This window comes from Pristis pectinata, chromosome 12 (genome assembly GCF_009764475.1).
Source record: "Pristis pectinata isolate sPriPec2 chromosome 12, sPriPec2.1.pri, whole genome shotgun sequence".
Taxonomy (NCBI): Eukaryota; Metazoa; Chordata; class Chondrichthyes; order Rhinopristiformes; family Pristidae; genus Pristis; species Pristis pectinata.
This window is the reverse complement of record NC_067416.1, coordinates 31,061,088-31,083,975: the sequence shown is the minus strand read 5'-3', so window position 1 is coordinate 31,083,975 and position 22,888 is coordinate 31,061,088. Positions and strand designations below refer to the sequence as shown.

The window sequence follows — 22,888 nt, the reverse complement described above, 5'->3', positions numbered from 1 at the left end:
ATAATGAATTCAAATGATATGCCATGAGAAGTAAGCACAGTAAGTCCCTAAAGGATAACCCCAATTCATAACTTAAGTGTAAGTAAATTATAACAAAAGCTTTAAATTTTATTTTTAAAAGACTGTCAAAGGAAATTTTCCAATTTCATGACAAAAATCAAATTTAACCTAAAACAGTTTTGAATTGCTACACCTGCTACAGCCCTATGAAGAGATGGATGTTCAGAATAAATTTAAATTCATTAATTCTGTATGTCAATGACATGTTCAGGAATGGAAAAGAATCATGCTAAGTGTGTTCAATAAATGGACACATCTGTTTAATCTATCTATTTATATGAATATATGTAGTGTGTTCATTCTTAATGTTTAACATTGGATTATAAGTTTAAGTTATACATTACTTAACAATTAAAATATTTTACAGCCCTTCATGTCATGTCAAGAATAAGTAGAATGTGAAGTATGGCAGAGATAGGTCATTTTACCCACTTCTTTCATCAGATTGTCTATGGTCATAGACAATGTTGGAATCAGATCTCCTCAAGGGATGAAGAACCATAGGTAAATCTCTCCTGATCCCCAAACTATTATCAAGGAACAATGCTGAGATATCAGCCTCTCATTACAAACTATTAGTTATTGTCCTGAATACACTACATCCTCAGGTTCCTTACTGGATTGAATCCATAATCTATTTTGTTTTAAGTCAGAAATTCATCCAACTCATTAATAATTGTTGAAGCATTAATCTTTAATGATAGAAATCTATTGCGTGCAAAAGAAATGTGTTTAATTTCTTGTTTAATATATTAATTTTGTACTCAGATTTTTATCTCTATATTTATTGTGAAGTAACCTGCTTTCATCTTCATTTTAAAGACCTGGACCTTCTCTCCTTTTAATCTACTTTTCTGTAGTTATGTCCTTCGAGAAAAAATTGATCTGCTTGTATGAAGGGAGTAGTCTTTCCTGTCGAACAGTTTGTAACAAGACTTTGAACAGAAAACCAACAATAATAATGGAATTCCTTTGAGTATTAAATTTTTTTTAAAATGGTCAGCTATTAATTACGGCAATTCCAAACTAGTTATGTCACTTTGGTTGAGCTGGTAGTACACTTACCACTTGCATTGAAGACTATATCTCACTTCCTGACTTGAATCTAGCTGGTCTTCCAGAGATGTAGTGAGAGAGTGCTATGTTAACTAAACTGCCACTCTTTGCAAAGTTCCTAACATCAGGCCATGTCTGGGGTTCAGATAGATGTTGTAGATTCCATACTTAAGGTAAGGACAGTAGGAAGTTCTCTTGGCTGTGTAACCTCCTTAAACCAAAAGATTCTGTTCTATAGAAGAGCTTTACAGCTCAAACACCAGCCTGTCCTTTCTCTTAAATGCTAACTAGTTTGCTGTACAATTCCAAGATTTTATGTTTTACTTAATAGGTCAACTATTCATCTTACTGTTGATTATGGGGCCTTTTGGCATTTGTCAACATTACAAATCCCATACTGCCTCAGTCACTTATTCCTTGCATTACTGTAGGAACTTATTAACATGACACATAGCAGGTATTATTTCAGCAGAAATATTTTCCCTCTGGTCAGTTCATTTCATTGAAACAAAAATGCATTGATTTGAGAGGCCCATAGTCATCCGGTGTAAATATGTGCAACAAGTAAATACTACACTTACTTGAAACATAAAGTACTCATCTGCTGGAGCATTCATCATGTTGCAGATCTATCAAAGTTCAGATTAATAACAATTAGATTCAATAAGATCCTGGATGAACTTCTAGATCAATTCGATTTTTCTATTCCTGTCCGATATCCCCGGATTGCCTTAATGCCAAAAAATCTATCAAAATCATTTTTGAATATATTTAACATCTGAGCACCCACATACATTGGACAGAGAATTTCAAAGATTAGCAACTTTCAGAATGAAGAAAATTCTTCCTCATCCCATTAAATGGCTGACTACTTATCCTTAATTAAGACTCCTATTTCTATATTTCAAAACTTTCCAACAGGGAAAGCACTTTTCATTTTACATCCTATCAAGCCCTCCGAGCATTTTATATATTTCAATGTGAACACCTCTTAATGTTCAGAATATAGGGCCATTCTACTCAGTCCCTCCTCATATAACTGTGCTCTCATTCAAAGAAACAATCATTGTTTTTGTCCTGTGATGGAATGTGAGGATCACTGTTAAGACCAGCATTTATTGTCCATTCCAAACCACTCTTAAGAAAGTGGTGGTGAGCTTCTGTTTAGACCATTGCAGTTCATGTACTGAAACTACTCCTGAAGTGCTGTTAAGGAGTGAGTACCAAGATTTTGTCCCAGCAACAATGAAGTATCAGCATTATAGTAACAGATCAGGATAATATGCCTTTGCTCCGTCCGCTGCAACAGCCAGGACCTCCCGGTGGCCACCCACTTCAATTCCACATCCCACTCCCATACTCGATTTCTCTAACTTCCAGTAACCCCACCCCTTCTTTTTCTTCCCACCCCCCAAACTCTTTTGTCTTCCCTTAATCCTGTGGCTCCCTTCCCCTGCCTTGATGACCTGCCCATCTCCTCTCCTCCCCTCACCTCCTCCAACCTTTATTCCATGGTCCATTGCCCTCCTACGGGATTCCTTCTTCTTCAGCCCTTTGCCTCTTCTACCTATCACCTCTCAGCTTATTACATCTTCTTCCCCCCCCGCCCACCTACCTTCCCCCTCTCACCTGGACTCACCTATCACCTGAACTCACCTATCACCTGGACTCACCTATCACCTGGACTCACCTATCACCTGCCTGTGTGTGCTCCTCCCGCTCCCCCCACCTTCTTATTTTGGCTTCTGCCCTCTTCCTTTCCAGTCCTGATGAAGGGTCTCGGCCCGAAACATCGACTGTTTATTTCCCTCCGTGGATGCTGCCTGACCTGCTGAGCCCTCCAGCACTTTTTGTGCATCGCTCCAGATTCCAGCATCTGCAGAATTTCCTGTGTCTCAGGATAATATGTGATTTAGAGGGAAACGTGAAGATGATGGTATTCCCAGAGGCTTGTTTGATCACCTTGGGTGACAGAACTTGAGGACAGCAAAAAACAAACTGCTGGAGGCACTCAACGAGTCAGGCAGCATCTGTGGAGGTAGGCAAATAGTCAACGTTTCAGGTTGGCAACCCCCATCAGGACAGCATCTGCAGTCTTGTATCTCCAGAAGCTGAGGGTGTTGAGAGGTATCGTTGATAAACTCTTGACAAATTGCAGCTGAGCATCTTGGAGACGTTACAGCACAGAAAGAATGAACGTTTAATGCATTACATGGGGAGTTCATCGAGTTAGCTCTTTGCCCTGCATAACGTCAGTTTTTTTTTAACTGCTTGTCAACTGATGTTGGGGGGATTGTCCATCCCACTCCTGACTTGTGCAGCAGTTGAAAAGCTTCTGAGAGTCCCAGCCTTCTTCCACAGCATTTATATGGCTGGCCCACAAGCTCTTGTGCATTAATCACCCTTACCAATAATCCCATAAATAGATGCATCTACAACTGGTGCATTTACAAGGACAAAAATCAAACTGCTTCCTCATGTTGGTCTTTTCACCACCAGCCCCCAACCCTTTCTGGCATCTATATCCTTCAGACTCAGGTAGCTCAATCAGTAGCAGTGCTCTGCACTAGTATTGGTAATGAATATTTAGGTCCTCAAACAGAGTATATTCTATGTTAATGGAGACCCTCAGTGCTTTATCCAGGTAGTGTTCAATAGGTAAATGCTGAGGCCAGATGGCAGATAGCATAACCAGCAGGATATGTGTGTGTCCCAATCTGACCTGATGTTACGAGACTGTGGAGTCAATAACAAGGGCACCTAAGCCAACTCCTCCTGACTGCACCACTGCATCAGTACCTATGTTGGATCGGAACGCTGATGGGCTGGGGTATTTAATGTGTGATCTGGGGCTTAGCTGAAAGCTATGATTCAGTGCACACAAGTAAGTGGGCAAGAGAGTGGAACAGCTCTCCCAGTTCTATCACATTTACAGATGCACCCAAGGAGAACTTTGTTGGATCAGCTGGGCTTCGTGCGGCTTTGTCTTTAAAAAAATCAAGTGCCGAGCCAATTAACATACAATCTTGTCAGCAAATTTGGAAACTTGGGCTGAATCTCCTGAAGGCAGGAAGCAGTGATTCCCAAACTGTTCAGGGCCTCGTGACTGGACCACTGCTCACAGTTTCTCCCAGGCCGTGTGTCTGGGCCACCACTGATATCTTCTCTCTGCCCAAGCCATGAGGAGAACTGCCTGGGGATGAGCAGCCCATTCCCCAGCAAGAACCTAGCAGGACGCAGAGGAAAGGCTGAACTTAGCCTTTCCAAGGAAGAGGAATAGGCTGGAGAAGGAGCAGGAGGGCCCGAATCTCCCATCCCACAGCTTGGCCATTGCCCCTGGTTCTTGAAGTCCCAGGCTGCTAGTCAAATCCAAGGAGTGGCTGTTGTTTGTCAATATGGCAACAGCTCTAGGAAAGGTACAAGGTTCAGGTTGTGCCGTACATCCTGTGTAACACTGCAGGTCTCTTATATACCATTGTGTAAAATTGAGAAGTTTGCATGTTGGATCAGTCTGTGGAAAAAAGTGTGATGATCAGTTTGGTGGAGAGCACACCAGGCAAGCTTTCCATCTGGGTCCTGCCCTGGCATATTGAAAACTAACAAGAAAGATCCAGCTTGGAAAATGACTGGCCAAATCATGAAGAGGGTTCCTGGAAAACATGTAGGGACCAAAATTGTTGGCAGTCAAGGCCATTCAGCACAAGAGTTGGCCGGAAGTCAGAGAGAACGTTCAGCCAATCAGTTGGGGGCCACCCTCCCAGATTGCACCCTTGAGAAACTGGAAAAATCAATGTCAACAGAAAATCAGTTCCATTATACTCCATCCCTCATGTAAGTCATTGGTAGAGATGGTTAATAGTTGAAGTCCAGGCACTGATGCTTGTGCTCTCCACCATGCCATTCAGAAAATTATCCTTTTATTCCTATTCACTGTTATCTATCCTCTACCTAATCTTTAACCCATTAAATATATTATTCTCAAATGTTTGAATCTACATCTTGTGTATCAACCCACTGTGTGGCAGTTTATTACACATCTTCTGTAAAATGCAAATATACTACATCTACCACTTCCCCCTTCTCTACCTTCAAAAATCTCTGCCAGATGTGTCAGAAATTTTCCCTTTCAATAAATTGTGATTAACCTGCATAACTATGTCAAATGGAGAATTAACTTAATAGATCTAGATGAGAAAAGGCTAAAGGAGAGCTAAATGAACCACAATGCTGGCATAGATGGGTTGGGCCAAATGGCCTGTTTCTATGCTGCACATCCTATTTAGTATAATCATAATTTAGTTGTTGAGCATTGAAGTATGGGCAGTGAGCATACTACCATTGAAAAACATATAACAATAGAACACAATCCCCCGATGGATGGTATTAGGCTTATCAACATGAACTGCTTCCTTGTAGGTAACCTTCCTTCAGTCATCTAGAGGTTGGCTAGTGTGAAACTGGAGAAGGATGTTGTTACAAGATGGTCTCAGTTTTCAAATCTCTGATCAGCCCATAGCCAGAACATTGTGTAAGGTTCTGATAACTCAACCTTGGGAAGATGTCAAGATATTGGAGGGAGTTCACTGGAGATTTACCAAGATTACTTCAGAGATGAGGGGGCTGCATTTGTGTGGAGAGATGGAGAAGTTGGGCTGATTCTCATTACAGAAGGCTAAAAATGGACCTAGAAGAGTTATTGTGAGGATTTTTTTTTACAGAGCACGTAAAAGGAAGTCAGTTTTAAAATAGTTGGCAAATGAGATAGAGGAGGAAATGGTTTTGCGTGGAATACACTGCCTGAAAGGGTGGTGGTATTAGATTTAAGGGACTTTCAGATGCGTTTTGTTATGGACAAGAATAAGTTTGAAAGGTTGTGGGAGCAAGCAAGGTTGTGGGACTACTCCTTTAAAGAATACGTATGGTCTGAGTGGATATTCTCTAAACGATTATTCCAGTAAGATTTTATGATTCTAATCAGCAAGGATGACATTGGATTAAAATGAGAGGAAGAGAACAAAGGAGTCGAGCAGGTACACTTGGGGGTCTCGAAAGAAGAAAGGGAATGAAACTGGGAAAGGACCAAGAGCCTTGAAGGTAGTTATGGAACCAAAAATCTAAAGAGTTTAGCAAAAGCAACGGAGGTTCAAGGCAAAAGAGAATTACTGTTGGTTGACATTCCCACAACAACTGAGCAAGAGTGCTTGTCAATGGTAGAGACAGCCTCACAGGCAACAGGATAGTGCAGGGCAGGCACGGTAGTGTAGTGGTCAGCGTAACACTATCACAGTGCCAGCGACCCGGGTTCAATTCCGGCCACTGTCTGTAAGGAGTTTGTACGTTCTCCCCGTGTCTCGTGGGTTTCCTCCGGGTGCTCCGGTTTCCTCCCACATTCCAAAGACGTACGGGTTAGGAAGTTGTGGGCATGCTATGTTGGCGCCGGAAGCGTGGCGACACTTGTGGGCTGCCCCCAGAACACTCTACGCAAAAGATGCATTTCACTGTGTGTTTCGATGTACATGTGACTAATAAAGATATCTTATCTCTTATAAATCTTTGCCAACAGTTGATAAACATATGAGTGGAGGGTGACCAGACCACCCTGTGACCCAAGGAAGAGGTGGAAGGTGGTGAACAGTTGTCAGGGTTCAGGTATGGCTGTTAGTGGTACAAGTTCCTTTGATGGTGAGATCAGATAAGGGAGCAGATAATCAGACAAAGGCCGAAACAAAAAAGATGAGCCACAAAAAGCAAACGACTGGAGGAATTCAGTGAGTCAGGTAACATCTGTGGAGGCAAATGGATAGTTGACATTTCGGGTTAAGACCCTGCATCAGGACTGAGAGTGTAGAGGAGAGATAGCTGGTATAAAGAGGTGAGAGGGAGGGGTGAGGCAGGGGCTGGCAAGTGATAGGTGGAACCATGTGAGGAGGGTCATGATAGCAGATGGAGCCAGCTGGGGGAGTGTGAGGGGTGGAATTGGGAGAGAGTGGCTGGTGGATGATAGGTAGAGACAGATAAGAGAAAAAATAGGGCAGACACAGGAGGCTGCAGATGCTGAAATCTGATAAATAAGGAAGGTGATAAGTGGAACCAGATAAAGGTGGAATGATGGGCAGGTGGAACCAATTGGAGGAGGGGATAGGAGACTCAATAGCTGTTGTGTGGGGGGGTAGTATGTGGAGGAGAGGAACAAAAAGGGGGGGGGGGGGAGGGTGGTTGGAGCCAGAGAAGGGCTGGAACAACCAGAAGAAGGGAGAAAGGAGCACAGGGAGTGCAGGCTATCTGAAACTGGAAAATTCAATGTTCATCCCGTTGGGTTGTAAACCACCCAGGCGGAATATGAGATGTTGTTCCTCTAGTTTGCATTGGGCCTCTCCCTGGCAGCGAGAAAGGCAGAGGATGAAAGGTCAGTGAAGGAATAGGAAGGGGGTTGAGAAAGCATGCAGCCGAGAGGTCAAGATGGCCATTGCAGACAGAGCACAGGTGTTCTTCAAAATCTTGTCTACGTCTGGTCACACCAATGTAAAAGAGGCTACATTGTCACGGACTCAGTGAAAGTCCCTTTAAGATAGAGAGTGTGTGTATGAGTGTGTATACGTCAATAGAAGATAAAGGACGTAATGACGTTGTTGAAGAAGTTAGAAGAAGAAGGAGAGAGAGAGAGAAGGGAGAGAGACACCAGCCTGCCAGTTTTCTCTATCGATGGATGAGAAACAATAACTGTGTCTGCCACTGAAATCCATGTATGGAAGTTGGAAGTAATCCGGTGGAGTTCACTTTGTTGCTGACCTGTAGAAGGAAACAGGTATTTGTGTGTGGACGACCACGATTCGGATGCTTTTCGGGGTGAGGAAGTCACTACCGAGTAAACACTGAAGTGTCGCTTGGGTTCCATCGTGGAACATTTGGATTTCGTATTTACTCTCTCTATGTTTCTCTACGCCTACGTCTTATCTTCAGACAACGATGGTTGTTGAAGAAGCCCTTGCCCATGTTTCACCTTATGGCTTGCGGAACTGAACTTTAAGAACCATTCCGGAACTGGGAGTTTTGGACTTTGCCACACACACACACGAAGAGTTTAGTTTTTGGGGTTAACGTTCAAGGTTTAACATTTTTGAATTCTAACATACTAACATTTTTACTTTTATTTTATGTATTATCATAAGTGGTGATTAATAAAATAGTTTTTAACACTGAATCATGCTCAGTGTGTTTCTTTTGTTGCTGGTTCATGACAAAATCGAGACCAAATGCAGTAAATGAGATTGGAGGGGGTGCATGTGAATCTTTGTCTGACCTGGAAGGCTGTTTGGGTCCATGGATGGCGATGAGGGAGGGGATGTAGGGACAGGTATTGCACCTCCTATGGTTTCAGTGGAATGTTGCAGGGAGGGGAGGGATGGGAGGGTAGAGATGATCAAAACAGGGAGTCGCGGAGAGAGTGGTCACTGCGGAAAGCAGAAAAGAGTGGGGGGCAGGGAGATGTGACTGGTGGTGGGATCCCATTGCAGCTGGCGAAAATGATGTATTTCTGCTGGATGCATAGGCCAGTAGGGGTAAAGGTGAGGACCAAGGGAACTCTATCTCTGTCCTGTCCAGGGAGAGGGGTTGGGGGGGATGAGAGCAGAAGTGCAGGAAATGGAGGAGATGCAGGTGAGGGCTCCATCAACCACAGAAGAGCGAAGCAAATGTTTCCTGAAAAACTAGGACATTTCAGATGTCAAGAGAAAAATGAGCCAGTCAGGAGGCAAGAGTGGGCAGACTTGAGGTGAGACAGTTTACTTGGTAGACAGGATATTGTTCATTGCATAAACCACCAGGTCTAATGCATTAAGATTGCCGCTGAAACCTATGCTATAGAATGCTGCTTCATATCGAAAAGACCACAGAAAAATTGAGATATCAGCTGAGTGGCATTTTGAAATTTGCTTTGGAAAGATGCCAATTTAAATGACTTATAATAATTCAGGTTGTTTTATTAGTTATGCCATATTCTTTAGGTAAACCCTTTTCATTTACGCAAATGATTTTGGTTGTAAAGTAGATTTGTAATCTAAAGTGCTACCTCCAAAGGTATTATTTTATGTGTTCAGAACATTCAATTATCTTCCAATCTCTTTCATAATACATTAAGGAAAACAAAAGAATATGGTCCCTTTTACACAATGATCTTAATTTTAATTACAAATCCCTTAATTGCTTGAAGACACATTCACTCATGTAATGATAAACAAAAAGGAAAATAACTGATACTAACTGCTTTTAGAAATCTACTTACAAAACCATTTTCAGCAACATAGGTTGGCAAGCCACTCACTAGTGACCAATGATCTGCAGGAGGAGACCTACAGGTATAAAATGATGGTAGAGTTATATGTTATAGATGTCCTACCTTATGAAATATGCTTTACTACTATGTAAAACACTAATAATACTTACGGGATGACTTTAATTTCCTCTTTTCCCACCAGCAAATAATCAATGATCTTATAAAAGTTAATTTCCTGAATAATTTGAGAGACAGTTGTTTGTTAGAGGTACAGAAACACATGGTATATTTTGGAAATTGAAATGCAAAGATGGAGATATTTTCTATAAACTCACTCTGCCATCTGGGGTCTTTGGGCCTTTATAAGGGGGAACTTCACCCATCAGGATTGGCCATTCATCAAAAAATTCCTAGGATAAACGTTGCATTTCATTAGATGTATTTAATTACTCATGCTTTTTGATTGTGGATGTTAATTTTAAAGAACAATCCAAAGAAAGATTTATAATTGATAGAGTAACTACCTTTTGTTTGGTCATATCCAGAAGAGCGACTGAATATCTTTCAACATTTAAATGAAGTCGAACTGTGTACAAAGCTTTGTGAAATTGGCGTTCAATGTCTGTAAGTTCTTCGAACACCTTGTTGGCAGACCATAACAGAATCTGTAGATAGGGAGCAAAAGTACACTTACCAGGATCCATGAGGTAAAAGTCATTTCCTAACACTATATCTGGTTTACAACTTCAGTTGTGAAATACCTAAAGGCTGCAAGAGTTGGGGTACTCTTGAGTGTGAGGGCATTGCCTTTTGAGGGGTGAGGCATAGTCTTATGGGTGAAAGAAAAGCACGCAAATTTTGGAACACAGGAACAAAAGTGGGTTACGCAAACTCAAGACTGTTTCTACCATTCCTTTCCCATCTCCTCTTGTTCACGTGACGTGTCTGTCTTTATGACATTCATAGAGAAAAATATAGGGTTGCAGAGCTGAAAGGTGATAGGAGAAAACTGAATAGGCCCAGAAAAGAAACCCAGATCACTTGATATTTTTCCAGTTCTAGGTGTAACCTGATACATTGTGTGATTTGAATTTCTATGTTTATTGTGAAACAGTCCAGTGTAATGAATTATTTACATCACCATATCCAACAATGGGGTGGCCAGTGGGAAATTGCAGTAGGTACGACAAGTGTACGAGATAAAAAAATGATCATGAATCTTTTCACTGGAAGAAACAAGGAGCTTTGAACCCAAAAGCTGATGTGTAATCATATGTAGAGGTTCTGGTGGATGGCAGCTTCAATCTAAATGCAGTCCACTGGATGTGTCCTGAAAAACATCAACATGCACATTGATATTTACAGGCCAACCCCAGGTAACAAACAGGTTCCGTTTTCACATACATCCGTAAGTCGATTTTGTCCATGAGCTGGAAAATGCACAAAAATTACTCGATGTGGCAAATATCCCCCCACAGTATTGTAATGAATGGCATCAATAACATATAAGACTGACAGTAAAGAACAACTACTAAAAGCAGAGAGAAAGAGGAAACTATTTCTGCCATTTGAATGAATGTATGTATGCTCGTCAGACTTTTGAATTTAATAATATCATGGGAGTTCATTTGTATGTAGGGGTGTCCATAATTTAGGTGTTTGTAACCCGGGGATGACCTGTATCTTCTTTCTTTGATGATGACAAAGTCCTGAAGAACGTTAAGATTGTAGTGTATAGATTATGTGTCCAAACCATTTTATTCATGGTTTACAAATTTCTGGGCATCCAATAGGAAAATCTTCCTACAGACCATGTAAAGACCTAAAATGAGGTTATTTGGGAAATTGTAGCAGAAGAGTGAACAATGGTACAGACTCTTATGCCCTACGGTGGTGCAGCTGCATCACAGTGCCAGGACTTGACCTTTACTGTCTGCAGAGTTTGCACACTCTGTCACCACATGGGTTTCTCTGGGTGCTCCAGCTTCCTCCCACATCCCAAAGTCATGCTGGTGAGTTAATTGACTCCTGTAAATTATCTCAGTGTAGGTTAATAGCAAATAGAATCCAAGAGGACAGTAGTGTAGCGGTTAGCGTAATGCTATTACAGCGCCAGTGACCTGGGTTAATTTCCACCGCTGTCTGTAAGGAGTTTGTATGTTGTCCCCAAGTCTGCGTGGGATTCCTCCGGGTGCTCCTGTTTTCTCCCACATTCCAAAGATGTACGGGTTAGGAAGTTGTGGGCGTGCTATGTTGGCGCCGGAAGCGTGGCGACACTTGCAGGCTGCCCGCAGAACACTCTACGCAAAAGGCGCATTTCACCATGTGTTTCGATGTACATGTGACCAATAAATAAATAAATAGCTGTAAATGATTGTGCTCACTTATACATGGAATTTGGAAATGTCTAGGTATTACGTTAAACAGATGTGACACTGAACCTGAGCTCAGAGGTCAGTAATAATTTTATAGTTTCCAAAGCTTTATTTACGTAAAGGCAGCATTACGGAAAAGTGGAATCAGGGTCCAGTTTGAATTTTCCAGAGAGTATTGTTCCTTTGTTGCAGAATCAGCCAGGCCTACTTCCTTTTTTAATTTTAATTCACAGAACACAAGAAAATAGAAGTAAGAGTAGGCCACCTTGCACGCCATTCAGTACGATCATGGCTGGATCTACCACAAGCCTCAACACCTCCTCACTGCCAAATCTCCATAGCTCTCAATCTTTCAAAATGTATCCAGCTCCACTTTAAATATTTGTAAAGATCTAGACTCCACAACTTTATGAGGTAGAGATTTACAGAGATACACTATTCTCTGAAAAGAAATTTCTATGTATCTCAGTTTTAAATTGGTATTGGTATTAGTTTATTATTGTCACTTGTACCGAGGTACAGTGAAAAACTTGTCTTGCATACCATTCGTACAGATCAATTCATTACACAGTGGTAGTACAGGGTAAAAAAAATAACAAAATACAGAGTAGTGTCACAGCTACAGGGAAGTGCATTGCAGGTAGACAGTAAGGTGCAAGGTCATAACAAGGTAGATTGTGAGGTCAATGTATAAGGGAACCGTTCAATAGTCTTATCACAGTGGAATAGAAGCTGTCCTTGAGCCTGGTGGTATGTGCCCTCAGGCTCCTGTATCTCTGCTTGATGGGAGAGGGGAGAAGAGAGAATGACCCAGGTGGGTGGGGTCTTTGATTAAGCTGGCTGCTTCACCAAGGCAGCAAGAGGTATAGACCGAGTCCATGGAGGGGAGGCTGGTTTCTGTGATGTGCTGGGCTGTGTTCACAACTCTCTGCAGTTTCTTGCAGTTACGGGCAGAGCAATCGCCATACCAAGCTGTGATGCATCCAGATAGAATGCCTTCTATGGTGCATCGATAAAAGTCGGTGAGTGTCAAAGGGGACATGCCAAATTTCTTTAGCCTCCTGAGGAAGTAGAGGCACTGGTGAGCTTTTTTGGCCATTGTGTCTACGTGGTTGGACCAGGACAGGCTATTGGTGATGTTCACTCCTAGGAACTTGAAGCTCTCAACCCTTTCGACCTCAGCAACATTGATGTTGACAGGTGCATGTACACTGCCCCCTTTCTGATGATATGGACTCTTGACCTCACAATCTACCTTGTTATGACCTTGTACCTTATTGTCTACCTGCAATGCACTTCCCTGTAGCTGTGACACTTTACTCTGTATTCTGTTATTGTTTTTACCCTGTACTACCTCAATGCACTGTGTAGTGAATTAATCTGTACAAACAGTATCCAAGACAAGTTTTTCACTGTACCTTGGTACAAGTGACAATAACAAATCAATACCAATACCAATTTAAAACTGAGGTGCATAGAAATGACCAGCCTCTTATCTTAAAACTAAGTCCCTTCATTCAAAACTCTTCCACTCGCAAAAACATCTCAACATCTACTCTGCCATGTCCTCTTAGGATCCTGTATGTTTCAGTAAGATTTCCACTCATTCTTCTTCATCTCCAAAGAATACAAACCCAACTCGATCAGCTTCTCCTGATAGGACAATCCTCTCACTCCAGGAATGAGCTGAATGAACATCTTTGGACCACCTCCAATGCTACTCTCACCCCACCTCTGGAACTGAGCTTTCTTGTCCGTGTTTGGGCCAAAACTGTAAGCTGGATGGTGCAAACCAAATATCAGTGAGCAAGTGCAGCTTGATTGCACTGTTGATAACCCTTCCCTTTATTTTCCTGATTGAGAACACGGATAGGGCAGAAACTGGGTAAACTAAATTTGTAGACAATGCAAACCCCTGAGGCACTTTTCCACTTTGCCATGTAGGTGCCATTATTATGCATGTATTAGAGCTGTTTGATTAGAAATATAGCAAGTTCTGGAATGCAAGTCTCAACACTCAACTGGGATACTGCTGGAGCCCATAGCTTTGTTGTGTATAGTACACAGCCATTTCTTGATAGCAAGTGAAGTGAATCAACTCCTGATGACTGGCTTGTAGTGTGGACCTCAAGGACACTGAAATGGACCAATTGAAGATGATTGCTGTCACTCACCTCTTGTAGCAATGACCTGTATTTTGCCAACATTGAAGATGAGAAGGTTCATGGGGCCTCCCCTTTGCATTAGGTGTTGAAGTTACATATTTTATGACTGGATGAAGGAGGACTACATAGTTTTGATATGATCCATTGGGCATGGGAAGCTTAGCTGTGTATATAGCATGCTATCTTTGCAATCTATTATGCATGTACTGGATTTACACTGCAACATCTGAGTGGCCACCATTTAAGAATGTTTGCTGAGGTGCTCACCATTTGCAAAAAAATGGAGGGAGTAATCTCTAAGTAATTAAAATGATTGATTTTATTTGTTTAATGACTTGATATAGGATAATGATAAAAATTGATTTAAAAATCAAGCATGCAAGATACTTGAGCAATGTGAGCGGAGGCAATGAACATTTATGTTATTTTGTATTTATTATTATATATAATTAATGTACAGTGATAATAAATCACTTTCAGTTTGCTTTATCAGCTGTGAGGAAGAATGTTCTCATGTTAGAACTCCATCAATGAATAATGTAACTTTCTTTCCCATAACATTACTTTATTAGATGGACTATCAGACTCTCAATAACAGATTCACAATAAAATATAATGTGTGGGCATTAGAGAAAGGAATAATTTTATAAAATATTACCTGTGACCTTCGCTGTTCCACATTATAGAGGTAATTTATGTGGGAGAATTTCAGTGCTAATGATGCAAAGTTCAAATATTTTGTAAAAACCTAGGAATATAAAATACATGCAAGTAGATTATCAGTCGATCGATTTATTTTATTCTACAACTTGCACAAAAATCTTACTGGGTTATCTATTTTTACCTCTTGGTCTTCTTTTGTGAACTGTGGTTCACCAACTTTGTTGACCAGCATCAGGACTGCTAGTACTTCCTTCCCCTGTACCATAGGAGCAGCTAGAATGTTCATGGTCACGTACCCAGTCTGCTTATCAACAAATGCAGAAAAATGGGCATCCTAGGACAGAAACAAAGAGTTATATTGCTGTTTGCTCCAAAACATGTTGTCGGTCACTTTTTTTTTGTCAAGGTGAATCTTCTTGTACTTCACTTAATTCAAATTCATGGAATTATTAAAATGTATGACACAGAAACAGGCCCTTAGAGCCCACAACGTGATACCCATCTATTCTAATCCCATTTGTTGGCATTAGGCCCCTCTACTCTCTCCTATCCAAGTACCTTACTGTTTATATTGTCAAGGTGAGTGACTTTATTGAACGGGAATGGATTGAAAGAAACATCCAGCAAAGATACAGGCAGCTAGATTCTATGTGAGAAGGAGGGAAAGTTCATGAAAGCAGTGGCTGTTGACTGGGAAGCTCACAGAATAATCACTGGTGGAAAGAAAGCTCTTGAGTTTCCCTGGATTTTTTTTGCCATCTCTCCAAAGTTTCAGCTAAAAAGTTTATGAGCATCTCCAAGACTTTTTGTCACTCTTCCTGCAATGTTACAAAAATCAATGGAAATTCAAGGCCACAGAAAAATACTTTTGGACATTCAGTGCCCATTAGTATTATTGTTTGCCTTAGATGGAGCTACAAAGCAGATTCTAATGTTCAAAGTACAGAGCTCATCCCCACCCATAGTACAGAAACGCTGGAAGAACTCTGCAGGTCAGGCAACATCTGTTGAGAGAGAAACTGAGCTAATGTTTTAGGTCAATGATCCTTCATTGGTTCTGAAACGTTATCTCTGTTTCTCCCTCCAGAGATGCTGCCTGACCTGCTGAGTGTTTCTGGCATTTTCAGTTGTTGTTTCAGATCTCCAGCATAAGCATTTTTTTTTTGTTTCACACAATGAAAATGGTATAATTTTAAACTTTCACTGATATTCTAAACAGAAGATATTTATTGGTCCCTGTAGTGTATACGTCATTTAGTTTTCCTTCTTTCCATAAAGTTAATTTGACCTGTGGTTATATAATACAGACAATCCAAAAAACCTGCCTATTTTCACTGTTTTGTTCTGGCTTACTAGGTATTTATCAGACACAGGGATAATGACATGTGTAAGAGCCCAAAGGATTCACGTGCAAGTGAGTTCCCAGAAGGGAAATTAGGTCAGACATTCCAAGCTTATGATGAACACAATTTGCGTGGATAAGGTGACTCCTGAAAAAATGCACGTCTTTGTGATCCCTCTTGATCTCCAACCTCAATCAACCTTATGATTTTAGAAGGATTATCCATCATTGCCATGATTTAGCAAGTGGTTGCGAGTCAATAGCTGTAGAACTTGACATAATGACTTATGGAACCTCTTTAATGATATAAACAAATTCAAGATATATTCAGTCCATCAATTATTACAATAATTAGGTATGAATATTTAGTGAAGCACGTACATTATGTTTGTATCTAAATAACAATGAACACACATCAAATTTGCATGTATAACAGTCATAGGATCATACATCACAGAAACAGGTCCTTCAGCCCAGTGTCTATACCGACCATCATACACATATCTCTTCTAATCCTGTTTACCAGGACTTGGTCTGTAGCCTTCAATGTGTTGGTGATCCAAATGCTTGTCTGTGTACTTCTTAAATATTGAGTGAGTATTTGCCTCCAACAATCACTCAGATTCCAACCATCCTCTAGGTGAAAAACTTCTTCCTCAAATCCCCTTGAAACCTACTACCCCTTACCCTCTAGATTTAGATCTCTGCTTTGGGGAAATGTTTTCTACTGTCTGCCCTATCTATATCCCACAGTTTAGTATATCTCGATCAGGTCCCCTTTCAGCCTCCTCTGCTTAAGTACAAACCCAGCCTATCCAGCCTCTCCCCATAACTGAAAAGCTCCATCCCATGCAACATCCTGTTAATTGCCTCTGCACCCTCTCCAGTGCATATGATTAAACAGAATATTCATACACTACATGCTTTTATCATGGTTACATGAACACTAGATGTGGACATCACCTAATCATGTATGCCATTCATATACATTCACAATACATGGACTGACAGTACCTACACAAAACTAAAATGTTAAAAATATAATACTGCAGATGGTGGAAATCTGGAATCAAAGCAGAAAATGCTAGCAATATTCAGCAGCTCAGCCAGCATTTGTGCACAGAGGAACAAAAATCAATGTTTCAGGTCAGTGCCCTTTCATTAGAACAAATGAAGATCACTGATCTCAAATATTAACTTTCTTTCTCTCTCCACAACAGCTGTCTGGCCTGCTGAATATTTCCAGCATTTTCTGATTTGATCTTAGAAATAGTAATATTTATTCAATTCTATGACTGGCATTCTATCTGCATCTTACATAAAATCTGAAATACAAATATGTATACTGATTCATATCAAATTCCCCATTCACCCATCAGCAATGCTTGCAGACCTATACTGGCCTCCAGTCCAGAAGTCTTAAAGCTCTCAGTCTAGTGTTGAAATCCTTCCATGGCCTTGTTCTTCCCTATCTCCATAACTCCCTTCAAGTTTGTTTTCTCTCTCACGATCTTGCACCAGTGTTGTTATGTCTATTTTGTAGACATGCAAGTTATTTACAATTTATGTTAATTTAAGTACGTTAACTTATGTTTGTCCTCGTCTTGTAATGTACTGTGCTGCTGCCGCAAAAAGCTGATTTTCATGACATCTATACCCTGTGCATCTATGCCTATGACAACAATAAACTTGAACTTGACTTTTACACCCCTTAATCTTGGCCTGCTATAGACCTCCAGTTTCTGCAGATCACTGTTGACTTCGGCTACCCAGACTTGAACATGTGGAATTCCTTCCCTAAGTTGCTCTTCCTTAAAACCTACCTCTCTGACAAAGCGTTTGGTCATTCATCCTAATATCTCTTTAAGTAGCTTAGCGTCAGACTTTGTTTGAAAACACCCCGATGATGTGCCTTGAAATTTTCCTACAATAATGGCATATTTAAATACAAGTTGTATTTCTAACTAAAACTCAAATGAATTAGAAATATGCAAAAGAAAACAGAAAATTTTGAAAATACTTAACAGGTTGCGAGACAGAGACACTTCAGGTCAATGATCTTGGAGGATGATATTTTGTATTGTAAATTTGTATAAGCTCTGGCTTATATTATCATTATCAGAGTAAGAAAGGAGGTTCAGACCACAGAATAGGCTGGCTGCTTGATAATATGCAGACATTATTTAAGTACAGAATGTTAGGCTTCAGCAACAAAAGCCCATTCAAATCACCACCACACTCCCAGGAATAAGATGGCACTACTGCTCATGAATGATAGTAGAAGCCACCTAACCTGTGTCATATCTCCCATCATAAATAAATGATATGAATCACCTAGGAGACATCTACGAAATATTTATATGATAAATGGATGGCATTAAAATAACATTGTTGTTCTAACACCAGAGGCCAAAAATAACTGACTGTTCTCACACTCATTGAACCATGAGCACTATTTCAAAAACTTAAGAGTGAGCAGAAGATTTTGTTAAGAAATAAAAACAGCTTAAATGTAGGAACTGCTAGAAATAAAAGGTACTCTTTGTTAGGATATAAAACTAATATAAATAGGTATAAAATTAGCAGCTATAGCTTAAGCAGAAAAAGGAAAAATTTTGACCATCTAAAATGGGCAATAATTGACAGCTGTCAGTGTACAAGCCACTTTGCAGCTAGAACGTTCTATGTAGTGTTTTAGACTATCACTGATATAAGCGGTATTGATCTTTTCAAGAGAAATTAAACGTACCACCCATACCAATAAGGCGTCAGATGGAATCAATAAGCCATATCTCAAAATAGCACATCTTAAGCTACAATATAATAACGTTTAACATCTGATGCCCTACACTCATCTCTGAAGCATCTGGACAGTAAAGGCACCTATGTTAAACTATTGTTTATTGACCACAGCTTTGCCTTCAATACTATAATTCCAAGCAAATTCATCACCAAACTCCGAGACCCAGGACTCAACACCTCCCTTTGCAACAGGATCCCCAACTTCCTGACCAACAGACTACAATCAGTGAGGATAGGCAGTAACACCTCCGCCACGATTATTCTCAAAACTGGTGCCCCACAAGGCTGCGTCCTCAGCCCCTTACTCTACTCCCTATACACTCATGAGAGTGTAGAACAGATTCTGTTCTAACTCCGTTTACAAGCTTGCAGATGATACCACCGTGGTGGGCCGTATCTCAAATAATGACGAGTTATGGTACAGGAAGGAGATAGAAAGCTTAGTAACATGGTGTCATGACAATAACCTTTCCCTCAATGTCAGCAAAACAAAAGACCGGTCATTGACTTCAAGAAAGGGGGCGGTGTACATGCTCCTGTCTACATCAATGCTGCTGAGGTCGAGAGGAGTGACAGCTTCAGGTTCCTAGGAGTGAACACCACTAATAGCCTGTCCTGGTGCAACCATGTAAACGCCATGGCCAAGAAAGCTCACCAGCGCCTCTACTTCCTCAGGAGGCTAAAGAAATGTGCCATGTCCCCATCAACCCTCACCAATTTCTCATTGATGCACCATAGACAGCATCTTATCTGGATGCATCACAGCTTGGTATGGCAACTGCTCTGCCCGGGACTGCAAGAAACTGCAGAGAGTTGTGGACACAGCCCAGCACATCACGGAAACCAGCTTCCTCCCCATGGACTCTGTCTACACTTCGCTGCCTCAGTAAAGCAGCCAGCTTAATCAAAGACCCCACCCACCCCAGACATTCTCTCTTCTCCACTCTCCCATCAGGCAGAGGATACAAAAGCCTGAAAGCACGTACCACCAGGCTCAAGGACAGCTTCTATCCCACCGTTACAAGACTATTGAATGCTTCCCTAGTACGATAAAATGGACTCTTGACCTCACAATCTACCTCCTTATGACCTTGCACCTTATTGTCTACCTGCACTTTCTCTGTAGCTGTTACATTTTATTCTGCATTTTGTTATTGTTTTACCTTGTACTACCTCAATGCACTGTGTAATGAATTGATCTGCATCAATGATATGCAAGACAACTTTTTCACTGTGCTTTGGTACATGTGACAATAATAAACCAATTCCAATTCTACTGCATACAAGATCAGATACTCGTCTTTCTGATTTCCCTGTATCTGGAAATGCTATCATTCCTCCAAGCCCTCACCAGGACATGCCCTCTTCTAGTTACTACCATCGGGGAGGAGGTACAGGAGCCTGAAGACCCACACTCAACAATTCAGAAACAGCTTCTTCTCCTCCACCATCAGATTTGTGAACAGTCCATGAACCCATAAACACTACCTCATTATTCCTTTTTTTTGCACTATTTATTTATTTTGTAATTTATAGTCATTTTATGTACTGTACTGTTGCCGCAAAACAACAAACTTCACATCATAAGACAGTGGTTATAAATCTGATTCTGATGTTATTTCCCATATGTAGTCCTCCTTATACTAAGTGGAGTTCCTTTTCACAACCCATGACAAATCATTTACCCAAGATGTTGGCATATGTTCTTGAGAGATCTTTCTCCAGTTTTGTTTTCTTCTTCCTGATCGCTCTCGTCCTCAGTTCCAATTCTGCCACCATAGACCTTATGCTGCAGTCATCTCCACAGGCCACGGGTCTGAGGCTTCTCTTCATACCAAATGACCTACTTTTAGTTTTCCCTAAAATCTGTGGACCTGTTACCTCCCCCCCACTGCTGTCTATACCTTTGTCCAAGCTCCATTTTTTGCTTTCTCTCCCAGCCAACAATACATTATAAGAACCTCTTAAGAGAAAAAAAACAGGCTTTGAGAGCAGGGGTGGTAGGATGGAGAAGGCTGCATTTGCAAAGTAGTTGAAGGTGACAGTAAAATGTGGGTAGGAAGGGTGAGGAGTCAGGTATGAGGGCAAGGCACAGGAACCTCAGGAGAAGAGAAAAAGCACCAATGTGGAAAGAGGAATCTGGGCTATAAGAAAAAGCCTAGAAATGAAGCAGGGTGACGTGAAAAGAAAGTGAGGGGAGAAAAACAGAGTAGAAAATAAAAAGGATATCAAAACATGGGAGAGCATGGGAAGCAAAATACTGGAGAGTGAAATAAAGGATAGAGAAAAAGAAGAGAATTGTGAAGCAGGCTGAAGGCGATAAGGGGAAATGGGGCAAGTGAGAAGTGTAGTCAAGGCATCATCACGTTATTTTGCATTGGGTGCATAGATTTTAAAGTCTAGGGACAACCAAACAAGGTAATGCTCCGAGGAGCAGATATAAAATAAAGAGCATATAGGATTTCTTCCCAATTCTACCTTATACCTTGGTCAAATCTCACCCCAGCTCTCCAAACGAACCTGAAAGTTCCCTGCAACTCTATTTAAACTTATTTTATCTTGTATAGACTTCACACGCCCTGCAATATTTATGTGTATGTGTAAATGTAGGGCACTTCAGACAATAATTCTCGGAGATAACTTTTTCAAGAAAACTGCTTACACACGATCCTATATTCAAATGGAGATTGTGAATTACATTGAAATGCAGGTAAATATTATTGAATGCATGATATTTAAATAATTCAAAAGATAACTTACTTTTTTAACATCAGCAATATTCTGCACCTTCTTGGTGTGTGCCGTCCATCCCACTACCCCCATATCCAATGGAAAGACTATCTCGGCCTCTGGCGCCACAAGATTACTCTCAAAACTGGAGTCTTTGGTCACATTAAAAAGTCTTGTGGCCAGTTCAGGGACACCGTTCCTCGACCTGAATGAGAACATGCTTCCTCTGTCTGCGTTGACCAGGGTCAAAATCCTCTGCAGTACCTTATGCATCTGTTTCTCTACATTGGAGACGTCCTGCATCTCTCTTACCAGCTCAAACACAATGTCAGACTCCTCCAACTTGCACAGGTCCTTGAAGGAAGCTCCATCCTTCAACTCTACCTTTGTGCCGTTGAAGACTGCACTGATCGACTCTGGCCTGAGCTTCCTGTCAAAATATTCCTTGGCAAACTGTGGGTTATTCTCCAAGTATTGCTCGACTGCTTCCTTGCTAACGTCTCCCATGTTTGTTCCCGTTCTCTTTGCTTTAGATTTGCATCACTGAAGAACAAGGGGGTGAAATGTTAGCAGCGCCCCTTTGCCTGCTGGATCACGGTCTGTTGAAGCCGCCAGGCATCCCCCGTCTCTGACCCACTCTTTCCAAAGCTGCGACAGTCTTTCGAAAGTTGACAGCATGCAAAGACTTAGTGATTTGAGGCATCTTCCAGATCGCTGCTAAACGTTACGTCAGGAGTTTAAATCCTGATCATTCTTAGATTGTGAATCCCAATTTTCATTTGCGAATGACCAATCCCATTAATGCACTGAATACGAAAGATCACAGGTCCACGTGAGTTAGGCACGGTAAATTTAGACCGCTTCTCAACCATGGCAGTTCAGTGCATGAAACCACTGCAGTCCAATGCTACCCTGCTGGAGGGACTCAGCGGGTCGAGCAGCATCTAGCTGGAGGGAAGGAATTGCCGACGTTTCGGGTCGAAACCCTGCGTCAGTCCTGAAATTCCTTTCCCTCCACAGACGCTGCTCGACCCGCTGAGTTACTCCAGCAGATTTTGTGTTGCTCCAGACTCCGGCGTCTGCAGTCTCTTGTGTATGGAGTTTAATGCTAGCAAGGCGTGTTTTATATATAAATCCATTTCGTGTAAAATGTTGTAAATGTAAGTTGTGCGAAGGATTTGGAGCCAGTGTTTGATGGGAAATGTGGGGGCACAGTCAACCAGGAAATACAGCAAAATATAGGTTTAGTTGGCCCATTTCTTCAGCTCTACAATCTTAGTACAGTGAGTAAAATGCAGGTCGCCCCTTTGGCAAGTATTGTCTGCTGAATATACGAAGTACGGTTCCCAATTACATTCTGCATTAATTTCACATTATTTGTTTTTTTTTCTATTATCGGACATACGCGGTGGTCCAATAAAAA

General features: G+C 41.2%; 1 protein-coding gene across 2 annotated transcripts in view; it reads right to left on the bottom strand.

The window, feature by feature from the left end:
* pde6c (phosphodiesterase 6C, cGMP-specific, cone, alpha prime) overlaps window positions 1-21,972 on the bottom strand; it is a 30,868-nt gene extending 8,896 nt beyond the window's left edge. For both annotated transcript variants that reach the window (XM_052027426.1, XM_052027427.1), the window contains exons 1-8: window positions 21,496-21,972; window positions 14,773-14,925; window positions 14,587-14,676; window positions 9,913-10,053; window positions 9,724-9,798; window positions 9,559-9,623; window positions 9,398-9,464; window positions 1,698-1,745 (exon numbers count right to left, since the gene is read on the bottom strand). In XM_052027426.1, the coding sequence (XP_051883386.1) occupies window positions 1,698-1,745; window positions 9,398-9,464; window positions 9,559-9,623; window positions 9,724-9,798; window positions 9,913-10,053; window positions 14,587-14,676; window positions 14,773-14,925; window positions 21,496-21,972 (1,116 nt within the window). The remainder of the gene's footprint in view (window positions 1-1,697; window positions 1,746-9,397; window positions 9,465-9,558; window positions 9,624-9,723; window positions 9,799-9,912; window positions 10,054-14,586; window positions 14,677-14,772; window positions 14,926-21,495) is intronic.
* Window positions 21,973-22,888: the final 916 nt, after the last annotated feature.